Source organism: Haemaphysalis longicornis, unplaced genomic scaffold (assembly GCF_048455015.1).
Source record: "Haemaphysalis longicornis isolate Haplotype H1 unplaced genomic scaffold, Haemaphysalis longicornis Haplotype H1 scaffold_3, whole genome shotgun sequence".
NCBI lineage: Eukaryota > Metazoa > Arthropoda > Arachnida > Ixodida > Ixodidae > Haemaphysalis > Haemaphysalis longicornis.
In genome coordinates, this window is record NW_027526335.1 from 62,535,995 (window position 1) to 62,548,242 (window position 12,248).

Below are 12,248 nucleotides of genomic sequence, written 5' to 3' on the forward strand. Positions count from 1 at the left end.
CTTACTGAGGCGAATACATACTACAAACTAATACCCCTGCTACACTTGCGTCCGAATGTCGTTTGACGGAAATGAGGGGCTTCGAATGCCACTACAATGTCGATGGCATTTAAAAGCGTTAACAATCGCTCGTCGTGCTGCGTGGCACTGCTGCTGTCAAGTTCTTTTTTTACACAATAATGCAACAATCAAATTTAGCAGCAGTCTTTGGCATTAAAATGGTATCGAATTATAAATAACGTAAGCTTTGACATGGTTTTTGCTTAGTTCTGAATCGCAATCGAGTTTTTTTGTGCTGCTTTGGGCTGTCTGGCCACACTGTTTATCGCTTGCTCGCACTGGTGCTGAAAGTATGGAATTATTATATTTTGATATAATGGTTTAAGTGAACGAGATGTAAACAGTCCCGTAATTAAGAATATTTTGTTTGTTTTAAGTACACCAATAATGTACTTGTTTATGCTGACTTGGAACACTGTGCGTGAGTGTGCTAGAAATGGCATTCGAGAGCCCCAAATGTCTCTCTGGGTGCTCATTTAACTTGAATGTCATTTGAGCCGAATAGCATTTCAAAACCCGTTGTAGCGGCACAACTTGCATTTGAGTCAAATGAAATTTGATTCAAATGACATTCGGACGCTAGTGTAGCAGGGGCATAAAAATATAAGCACGTTCTCTGCACACTAATCTTGTTGGAGCGCAGTTTCCGATAGGCGACTGGTTTTTGACGACCTATCAACAAACTGTTCGCCTAATTGGTTTCGTTGGTAGCTTAAAGGGACCCTGCAACACTCTTCGTGCAGTGCAGTAATCCTGCGCGACGTTTAGATTACACTGCCAGGAACACCCGAGCCAAATGTTACACGTGCACGTGAAGCGGTAAGCGCGCAAATCGCTGTGAAAGACGCGGAAAAACCAACCGTGCTCTCTTCAATTCTCCTCATTATGCACCCCTAGCATGGCCTCCGCGATGTCAATCGGGCCATGGCTGTCCTATTGGCTGTCATTGGTCAACTTCACGGCCAAATTCTGGCATTTCCTGTGACGATCCGCTGTCGTCGGCGCTGTGTATCAACCTCTTCTATGTCTGAACCTGTCCGCATGCTTTTGGTGTTTCTTTTGTTTTGAGTGCACGCGGAGTTGAGTGACGAACTAAATATTCCACTTTCAACGAGCCCACTCGACAACAAACGTTTATTGCTTCAAAACGCCCTACCAGCCTGAGCGCTTGCTTGCGAGCAGGCCGCCATGCCTGCTTTTTTGTGGCACCAGACCATAAATAGACCCGCCCACGTTGTGGGGAAAAGGACAAACTCCCCGGCCTGTGACATATCGAAGGCCGCCATACAGAACGCCGCACGCCGGCCCCCTCTCCGGGAGAGAGCGCACAGCTTTCGTCGCGTTGCCCGCGGTTGAGTTGAGAGGGAACATTTATGCGCGATTTTCGTCGCGCGTAGTTTCGGTGATAGTGAACAGATTTTCATAGTTCTTGCGGGAGGAGATTGTTGGGACAATGGACTTTCCTCCAAAATACATTCCGAGTTGTCGATGGTAAGTGTTGCAGGGTCCCTTTAAATCAGCATGCCTGAGCCACTGTGATGACTTTAGGGCAGGCAGATTTGCATCACTGTTCGTATGAAAAAGCAGTTTGCCAACTTGGGAGCAGCTGACGAGTTGGTGACTGGCTGACATTGCTGTATTAGGAAGTTTTAGTATAGCGGCTAGTGTACGCTATGCTACAATCGGCCGGTGCCAGACCGGACGTTTGTTCCGCAGGGAAGTGCGGCCAGCCTCGCCGAACCCGTGCATTTGTTTCAGTAAACAATGGCGTCCTGGCTGGGCCTGCGCACGCATGCACAGTCGGGTCCTGCTACCCGCCACTACTGTAGTGCACACTATCCGCTATACTAAAACTCTCTACAGTCACTGCGTGTCAGCCTTGTGCATCCGTGTCTTGAGCGAAAACCTACACTGCTAACAGCAGCAGTGCCACCCCACGTGAGGTAAGACGACTCCTTGAACACTGCTCTCGTTTGAAACACGGCTGCAGGTGTTTTTGCCGTCGTCTTTTGCAAGTTCCTTGTAATTTCCGCGAACTGTTTCACTTTTTTCAGTGAACGATTAACGCAGATATGCCTCCACGGTACTAAGCTCAGACTATTAGGAAGGTTGTGGCAACGTTTGTCCTGTTACCGTCGTCGGGCATTTAGCGAGAGCACTGGCTTCATAACAATCCTCAGACCCTCTACGCGTGAATTATTTCCGACGGCTAGATAGATATATAAATTACCGAAGCACTGACATGCGCGATCCCACTAGGTCCGAAATCATCGGCCGACGAGCATCGTGTAGAAGCTAGCAGTAGTCGGCGAAGAAGACAGCGAAAGTAACAGGAATGACATGCGAGGCATCGCGTAGTGTCACCGTCAAGCGGCTCACAGAGGGCACATATCGATAACAAAATGCACACTCACGGCAACGTCAGCATCTTCGCATAAATCCAGCTGGGCGTCGATGGCTTTCTCGGCCAAATGCGGGAAGCTCTTGAAGAAGCGAGCTATGAACTGAGATGCCAGGCGCTTTTCGCTAGGCGTACCCTTGACCGATTCCAAGATGTCCAGGTAGTCCTTTTCATGCTGAGAGGCAAACGAGAGTGCAAAGCCGATAAACGAAATCAAACTCCGAAGAAACAGGCGCCCAAACCGGCCGATACCGACGTCATCGAACGATCGGCACCAACAAAAGCACACAATATACAGATCTTTTGCTCCAAAAACTTGCAAATTCATTTTCACACGGATCAAGAACAGCAAAAATCAAGTAACGGTGCGCAGGCAGTGATCAGTCAAGCCGGCATCTGAAAATCAGTAGGCCTAGAAAGCGAAGGGCATCGTACCCAATCATTCGCAGCAAGCGTGGGCTCACCTCAGAAACTTGTCTCCCGCCGACGCCAGAATGTCATATTTTTTGTACAGGGCGTCCACTTTATCCATATCTGCGAACTGTAATGCTAGAGTTTAAATAAGAGAACGGAAGGAGGCGCATTAAAATCTCGAAACGTGTTTAGCGCGATCAAGAGAAGACCGCTTCGTCACACAACATGGCCGCAGATTCAGAGAGGATCAAATCACATGGTATTTACAAACTTCTAAATAAACTGTGTAAAAACTAGGCAAAACAGTACAGCTTTAATTTAATTACACAAGTCTTATGATGTAGTAAGAAACAATTTAAAAGTAAGCATTTTGATACAAAACCTCGGTTACTTTTGATCGTCTGAAATCAAAAAGGAAGTAAAGTGCTGAAACCTGGCGGCGCAAAGTGAAGTTACCGGAGTGACGCACGATTGAACACAGTCGCCCCTGGCGGCGGCGGGACGAACCGCTCCTAGTGTGGATGGCGCTCTCGCGTCGTCTGCTCGTTCACGCTGCGCGCAGAGCAAACCCGCGTGCTGCACACGATAAAACAACCAATATGTGTACTTCTTTTGCAGTAAGCAATGACATAGTTACCTCTACCTTCGCATTCCTCTAGACACGCAATAATCAGTGGCCGTTGCGGGGCAATGCGCTGGTTTAATTCCACGAAACATCTTCGCAGTGGTAACCGCTTGAGTGTGAACTTGTTGTAAACATTCTTCGACACATTGCACTTTTCTTATTGGTAAGTTCAGTCGTCTGCCGTTTCGGGAACGTCAACGGGTGCTTTTTGAAGTTGGCGTGGTGGTTATTTAAAGGATAAAAGTTTAATACACGGAACGGGTAAAAGCGACAACACCTGAATACCCGGGCATTTGTCACACCTTGTGACATTGCGCTGTGTGAAGAAACAAACAAAAACAGTTAGACTGCACACGACCCGTGCACTATCGCCCATGCATTACCGGGGACGTATTTTACACCCGCAAGCGACTGTGTGGTCGAATTCTTCCCGTACCTTTCCAAAAATAAATACCATTCTTGGACAGACGTTGCTTATACTGTGTTGCTAATTTTACATATTATTTGAAATACGTTTCTGTGGATGCGCAAGGGTATTTCGGGGGATTTCTCAGTAAAATTAAGCAGTTGTGAGTTTGCGCCTGTCCTGTCATTTCGTGTGTCATTTTGATATTTCCCATTTTCAAATCCCGACATGAATCACCTTATCCAGAAACGTACTATTACGAGCAATATGAAAGGGAACACAGGAACGCGCCGAAAACACCCTCAGACCCAGCTGTAAGTCATACGCAGCGGCCACCGTCGGAAACAAAGTGGTAAGGGGGATGCTGTTCTAACAACTGTTCCCATTCCCGCCGTTCGTCTTATCAGTTGTCGGACGATACCATATTATCGGCGAAATGACGTAAGCTGCTGCTTTGTAGAAATGCCAGCGTGGTGGGAGTGCCAACAGTTAGGGGAAGAGCGCCCTCCTTTCCCCCTTTGGTTTTCACAGCGCCATCCTCGTATCGCTCCGAGTCTGTTTGCCACGCGTTCCTGTGTTCCCTTTCATATTGCTCATAATAGTACGTTTCACCCAGCATAACTAAATGCCTAATAGGGTCACGTCTCATATGATCACCGACGTTTAAAGAAGGAGGAAAAATCGCGTTATATAATGCATGTTGTTAGCCAAATGTGTGGAGGGTGTGTACCATGACTCGTTAGATTTTTTTATTTTTCCCACAATGCTCGCTTTCGATACAATTTTGAAAAAGACGAGCGACAATTCCTGGACAATCTCGGGCTAAAAGGGGGGTTAATCAGTCTTGAAAATACTGGCGTCTACTTGTTGAAGTACTGCTTTTTCACCGCTACGGAACACGACGCATAGCGCACTTTAAATTGCAGGTAATACTCATAACCAACGTTTGGCTTTTCGCGTTACATACGTTCTCTCCTCGCTGCTCTTGGAACGTTGGCTGACTACCCCCCCCCCCCCAAAAAAAAAAAAAAAAACGAAATGCACAGAAAACTTTTATCCGTGCCTGCATGTTTTAACCAATCCCCAAGAATTAAATGCCAATACAAAAACCAGTTTCAGTTTATAACACAAAGTAGTTACCGGGAACCCGTTGCGCTATTTCGTAACAAGAAATAAAAAGAAACGTGTTACTACATCTGAAACAGGGCAACTTCATTTGCCATGTTTATGGTTCGTAAGCGGCACTACGCAAGAATACAAACACATCTCACTGTTCTAGGCACCTGTTAGATTAAAAAAAAAAAATGCAAATGGTCAACATTGCAGCCGTAACAGAAAATCGGTGCTCACTGTGCAGGTCCCAGAAGCTTGGTTTAAACCTGCTTGTCACTTTGCAAGTCTAGCTAAACATGAGATGTTGATTGTACTGCGTGCGTTAGCAATTTAATTCGCAAGGTCACTTGCGACGACAGCATTAAATAAGCGATCCGACACCGTTACTTATGAAACCTGCCTTCAGAGATTTGCGCGCAAAAGACCTGCTAGAACGGTTGCATTTAATCACTTCGCTGGTTAAAATTCAGTAATTTTATGTTGCCTTTCGAACGCACAAAAAATATCGTAAGCTCTTAGAAAAAACTCCCACCTCCCCTCGCGGGAACCCCTGTGTAGATGCGACGCATAGGCGGAGCGGCGAAGGGACCGCGTTTTATAGCGCGCATAACGTTGAGGGGACTGCGTAAGCCGGTCCCAGTCGATGACGACGTTGGCGTACTTGTAAAGCGGCGTGGACTCTAGGTGTTTGAGCCAAGCGTGGATGTTGCTTCGCCGGAGAGCGGCACACCGGTTATATGCGCAGCGCGCCCGAAGGAAAGGAAACCGCGGAAGAGAGAGTACTGCACATGCGCCGGCCCCAGCGCGTCTGCCGCGGCTATGACGCAACGTGCCGCGGCTATGACGCAACACAATCCAACACATTTAATCCACTCCAATCCAAATCCAACCCAATCCAACCCAAGCCAAGCCAAGCCAAGCCAAGCCAAGCCAATCCAATCCAATCCAATCCAATGCCACTCGCGAGAAAGTGTTCGCTATCGGAGAGGAGAGGGGGTGAGCGGCGGAGAGCGCAGCTGGCGCGGCGAGGAGAATGGGGGAGGGGCGGACAACGCCGACGACGCCGGAGGGACAAGGCGAGTGAATGAGATGCTCTGCATCTAAAATGTCGTTACCATTTCAGGCCATCCCACAAATGCAAGAATGCGTCATGCTAAAAGCGAGAGCCACTGAAACTGCTGTTGTAAACTGAATTTCAGACATAGAGGCTTCCTGATCTGTTTCTATGTATGATTTTATTGAAGGCTCGAAGCCATAGTCTGCAAAGATCGAGCTTGCTACGAGCCACGGCGTACAAGTTCATTGTTATTATTGCGGCCGTTCTACGATTCCCTATGAGTCGCCGCTTTTTTGGTGTACTATTAAAATCTTATTGCCGCTTCCATGCTACGAATTGAACGTTGAGGAACCGAACTACAGCATACCACTCTTGTCCGCGCCTTTCGTGCGCACATACGGCGCGAGAAAGGCACGAAGCTCACCCACAGTGCGCATTCTCCCGGGCCGCTCAGCGGAGCATCCACACTAGCGTAGAGCATCCACAATGGTAAACGTAGAGTAATGCACTTTATAAGCGACCCCAAACCATCCACCGCCGGCGTCGGCGGCGGCGTCGGCGTCCGCAGTGCTCCTCTATATTTAAAGAAGAAACAGCATCCGGCGCCAGGTTTCGATCCGAGGACTTTGCGGGCCGCAGCCCGACGCTCTACCGACTAAGCCACGGACGCGACGCTGATATTGTCAGTAACGCGCCTTATATCTTTAACGCATTCAAACTACGTCGTCAGCGGCGTGCGTTGGCGACTCAGCGGCGTTATAGCGGCTTGATAACTGCGTGGTGTACACGTGATACTACAAACCCGATGGAAGAGATGGAAGAGAAGGCGGCGAGGCGGTGGGCTGCGGGGGCCGAGCGCAAGCGCCGCAAGCGGGCCGACAACCGTGCATTCGCACTTTCACATTCTCCCCCTCGGGGAAATGCGGGGGAATTTTTTGCAAATATTTTTTTATTCAGAAGAGAAGGCCAACTGTCCAGCGGAGGTTATAAGTGGGAATGATGTGGAGCCCAAGGTTGGTGGGGCCAGCCCTGGCAGACAGTGCGGAGTTCATTTCACCGATCGAATGAGAATACATTTAAGTGCTTTAACCCCGGAATGGAATTGCAGTGGAATGGGCTGAATTTAAGACGAATTGTTCGTATACTGCCCTCTGGTATCTACAGCCGGACTGGCTGTTGAACCAGCAGAGTTTGCATATGTCATATTATTTGCTCATTTGCATATATATCTTATTTGCTCATATATCTTATTTGCACTTCTCATTTTCTATGGAGGTGTTTTATGTCTGAGGGAAACACGCAGGGGTTGGAGATTACTGAAGGCGTTGACGAGTGAGGATGTTTGCTTGGCGGTACCTTTGTGTGCGGGGAGTGTAATCCCGAGGAAGCCACGGAAGGACGTGAGAGACACTCCCGGGCATACATGTGTGTTAATTGCTTACCTGTGACCCCCTCGGTGTGCGCCGTGGTTCAAATCAAACAGATACGTGAAAAAAAAAAATAATAAAAAAACCGGTAAAACATGAAAGTGAAATGTGCCTTCTCTGGAGCAGATTAATGCTTATTGTGCATCGATATGACCTTGCCCATCGCTATTTATATTTCGTCGGCATGGCACCGTTATACGCATCAACGTTAAGCCGAACCACATGGAGCGTTTTTTCATGCGATTCGGGCGCGTCGGCGTTGCGCGTGCGTTTTTTCGACGGCCGCATAGACGATTCCGCCCCGGCGGCAGCATCTGCCTTGGCTAGATTTTGACGCGCGTCGCGCGCGGCAGTGGGAGGAGCCTGGCGACTTGCGCCAATGGGGAGGCGCGCGCCTCATGGCGGCGGTTTCGAAGCGCTCGAGACAGCCGGCTGACTCCGCCGGGGATGTTTAGGCTTACCACACCAGCAGATATTGAATGGGCGCTTTCACTAGCGGCGCGGATGATGTTTTATAGTACCGTTTTAAGCCACATTATAAGCTCCTTTACCGCACAAGCAACTTCCTGAGTGCCTTGAGCGGCGTTTTAGAGAGCGCTTAGAAGCGGTCGCTCGAGCTCCCGAAGGTATACGGTTGCCACCTGGCCGGTTTTTGACCGGCCCGACCGGTTTTTTAGACAGCGGGCCGGTTGCCGTTCCATACCTAAAACCGGCCGTCACTGGCCGGTTTTTTGGCCATCGTGGCACGATTATGATCGTTTTGGCGTTCTGTAAGCGTCAATTCAGCGAATACGACAATAAATATGCCGACAAGCTGCGCATAGACACGTGAGCAAAGAAAATAGGTGACGTGTTTCCAAAAAATCACGTTTAGGTTTCCTTTTTAGACACTCTTAAGCACTTTCTGCGCAAATTTTATGTTGATTTCTCACTAAAAAAACGCTACAATAACCGGCATTACATGGCAAAAAATACGTGGCGTCTGTTTTCCAACACAAATTCAACCTTCTATATACCCCCCCCCCCCCACACACACACACGCACACACACACACACGGAGGGCCGGTTTTCTTTTGGGGGAAAGGTGGCAACTCTTCGGGCCGACGGCTACCGACACCACTTCGCTATGGTGGCTACTTCACTAGAGTGAACTAGAATACTTGGGTATTCTAGTTCACTCTAACTTCGCTGCCGAAGCCGCCGCCATGTTGCTGCCGCCGGCCGCGGCGCGCGCAGCGTGCGGGTGGTTACGCCAAGATTACGCGGCAGCGCCAGCGCGCCTGTGGGCGTGCGCGGTGCGTTTTCGCAAGCAGAAAACGCTCCATGCGATTCACGCTTTATTGGACACTGGATTGCACGCGCCGGAGCATTGCACAAATCCGGCTGAAAACACAGGCGTTCGCAAACCGTCCGTGCGAACGAAACCAAACGGGTGGTCAGCGAATCGTTTGGTGAACACACGGTCCGCTGCAGCAAAAGAAGCAGCGGACCGTGCCACGAGCGCGACATTCGCAAGTCGACGTCGATCTTACAACCGTGGTCGTTGCCTTGCAGGTTTCTCCGCAGGTTACGCTGGTCACGCTGCGCGTCTTCCGTACACGTAGGCGCTTAATTTTAGGGGCCTTATAGGCGCTGGCATCGAGGCGCCAACTGTCGGCGCTCATTAGCGTCACTACTTCGCTTCGCCTCTCCTAGACGGCAGCACCATCTGAAGGGAAGGCTATAAGGCGCGTTTGTCGTCCTATTCACGCGTCTGTTTATAGCGCAGTCGGGAGCGCGTTTCGCACCTCCCGTTGCGGCGAAATAGCTCGTGGTTCAAGCAGTTCAAGTCCCGGCGCAACCGCGTCAACTGAAGTGTTTCTGGCGATGTAATTTCCGTGACGGATATGACGTCAGTCAGATCTTGGTGGACCCCGGCATAAAACAGTTTCGTGTTAAAAGAACAAGTGCTATGCAGTTTGCTCCAAAGCCCTCCGCGAAAGGCTCACGGATGAGCCTCAGGCATTTACACACAAAAGTACCAACTTGTGTCCAGGTAACTAGAGCGGTCTTAAGTGCTGTCCTCTACTGAGCTGGTAGTGTTGATGCCAGGGCAATCAACAAGCGAAATGAGGTTAATGTTGAAGAGATAGCGACTTTGGTACGCTGAATGCAAAACTATGCTGTTTTGTGACGCTACCATATATCTGTCCCTCGCGGTGTTACAATAGTAATTCTGCTCAGTGATCTGCAAAGCTAAGTATTACGAGCGCATGTAGATGTAAGCCATGTGCAGACGACGTGCATGTTATTGATGGCGCTGGTGTGATGATAGGCGAAGCGTACAGCCAGGTAACACGTGACAGGCTGTGCTAAACGAGACAAGCAGACATTCTTCCTAAGGGTAGTGGCCATGTTGGCGAACACCTTGTTGGTAAATATTCTTGGGACCGGCTGAGTCGTAAGTCCATAAAGATGTAAGGAGGAATGATGCATTTCAGACTCTCACGGTAGCGTCGTACTCGCACCATCTGAAAGTGGCCGCCTGACGGCCAGTGCGCATAGGTGTAGTCGCGGAGATTCGGACATACGTGTAGGAGGGGTTGGAGATGAGCACATGGAACTCCAGATTGTGAGATGGGAAAAACATGTACCACCTTTTACGTAATATTTTCTAAGATTTAATATTATCTAAGATTTCTATAACCTTATTCATCCACAGGGAACAATCTGCATACGAGTCGGCCCACTACGGCCCTACTCAGTTCTGAAGTGCTGAACAGATTGGTTCTCCCCTTGGGGCCTCCACTAAGGATCTGTATAAGGGATGAACGTGCGACTAACCTGCTGTTCTTGTCGTGTCAAATTGGTGGTGTTTGTTTTGTCATTATCGGATCCGGCTTTTGGGACACCTCATAGTGCCCAAGAAAAATCCGCGGAATATCCTTCGCCGATCTTCGCGTCTTCGACAGGGGCGTCGCTATCTGTTCCCCTAGTTTTCTACCAAGCCACCGCCGTCCACAGGTCATCCTTACCAACATGATCCTTACATCCAAGGCTTGAACGGAGGACTACAAAGGCGCGGACATTTCAACTTTCGGACACGAATCCAATAGTTCTTATTACACAAACAAGCGTTCTAGTTAACTTTTTCCCATTACAGTCTACGCCCGTTACAACGGACCCTCTGAATCCGGAAAAAAACGTCCGCTGTAGCCGAAGTATGCAGTATCCGACAAGGGGAGGGGGGGGGGGGGGGGGGGCTATGAGCCCTACAGTGGGTACTTTGACCGATATTGCATGCATAGTACATACACTTTGTTCTTTCTACACGCCTGCAGCACCTCTGCACAGTGTTCGCGCGAGGGCAAAGAATCGCGTAAACACCGTTTCCAAAACTTAGCACCGGCACTTCGAAAAGGCCTAGCGCATGTGGTCAAGCGTGTAAAGACGCAATATGAGCTGAGCAAATAACGCAAGAATATAAATAGGCAAAATTATAAACCAGCTATAAAACATCAGTCGTGCCCATCAGCATTAGCTAGGATCTTTTAAATCCCCTCACGACGAGGCAGGTTTTCCCGAAACCACCGAAACCATTTGTCAAACAAATCGGATCGCTGCCTGACGTTCCCTCAAGGCAGATTCCACATTTTTGGCGATTTTATTCTGGTCATTGAAACAGATGTAATGAAATAATCTGATGACAGTCAGCTGTAAAATCGAAAGTTAGACCAGCGCATGGTTACCGGCAGATTGAACACAATGGATGGGGAACAACCCCTACTTGAGGCATTTCTTACCTTTTTCATCGAACGGAACGGGAACGATGCTTGCGTGGGAATAATAAAAGCCGAACTTCACTGAACCCGAGTTTTTTATTACATAAAAAAACTGACGAGGGCAGACTCGCCTCCGAGTGCACCACTTCGAGTATTCGATTGCCCTGTTTTCAATCTCACCGGAGTCGCGTTTATCGGCAGCGGCCTTGTTCTTGACGGTACAGCGGACACTGTGCTTAGACAGGCCTGTACTTCTGGCGATGTCAGCCTGTTTTTCCTCGTGTTCAACAGCGTTAATTACGCTTAATTTATCCGACAGTGAAATCAGCTACCCTGCCGCTCCTGCCGCTGGTCGCACAAAAAAAAAGAAGCCACTGGCTTGGCTTGGCTGCGCCAACGACCCGGCTGCCAGCAATGTCGCCAGACATAATAGTTTTCTTGCCAAAATAAACGAAAAAGCACACCGGGCGCCGGCCCCGCGGAAGTCCGCTATAAACGTTCAGTCGAAACAATTTTCGCCTAAAATTTAGTCTGTTGTAGCCGATAGTCTGCTCTAGCCGGGTCCGTTGTGAGCGGAGTGGACTCCATTTAAAATGCATGGGTACCAGACAAACCAACAGAAATGGTCTGTTGTAACCGAAAGTCCGTTGTTGCCGGATCCGCTGTAACGAGCGTAGACTATATATCGACGCCCGTAACCACACATGTAACCCGCTTTGCGTGCTTTGAAAAATGCGATAATATAGCTGTAAAAAATATTCCGTACTCTATATTAGAAGGCGGTGTCTGTAGACATGTGTTCGTCGCTATTAGACATGAGTCAGTCACCGGACATCCATCTCCGGCATCATGGCGCATGCGTGGCCTAGCGGCCTCGTGTTCTACACAAAGTGAAGTTCTCCAAGAGGTGAGGCCATAACGTGGCAGGGATGATTACAGGAGGAGCGACCCAACTCTACCATTAGTACAGAGGACCTTGAAGGG

The 12,248-nt window shown here is 49.0% G+C and overlaps 2 protein-coding genes across 2 annotated transcripts in view; one reads left to right on the forward strand and one right to left on the reverse strand.

Moving 5' to 3' along the window:
• The window catches only part of Cass (apoptosis inhibitor cassowary), a gene marked incomplete in the record, with an annotated part of 20,946 nt that extends 17,708 nt beyond the window's left edge, over positions 1-3,238 (reverse strand). The window contains 2 exon segments of the mRNA XM_077703275.1: positions 2,475-2,643; positions 2,932-3,238. Coding sequence (XP_077559401.1) covers positions 2,475-2,643; positions 2,932-2,993 — 231 coding nt within the window.
• LOC144174532 (uncharacterized) overlaps positions 1-12,248 on the forward strand; it is a 598,699-nt gene that overhangs the window by 204,300 nt on the left and 382,151 nt on the right. The window lies entirely within an intron of this gene.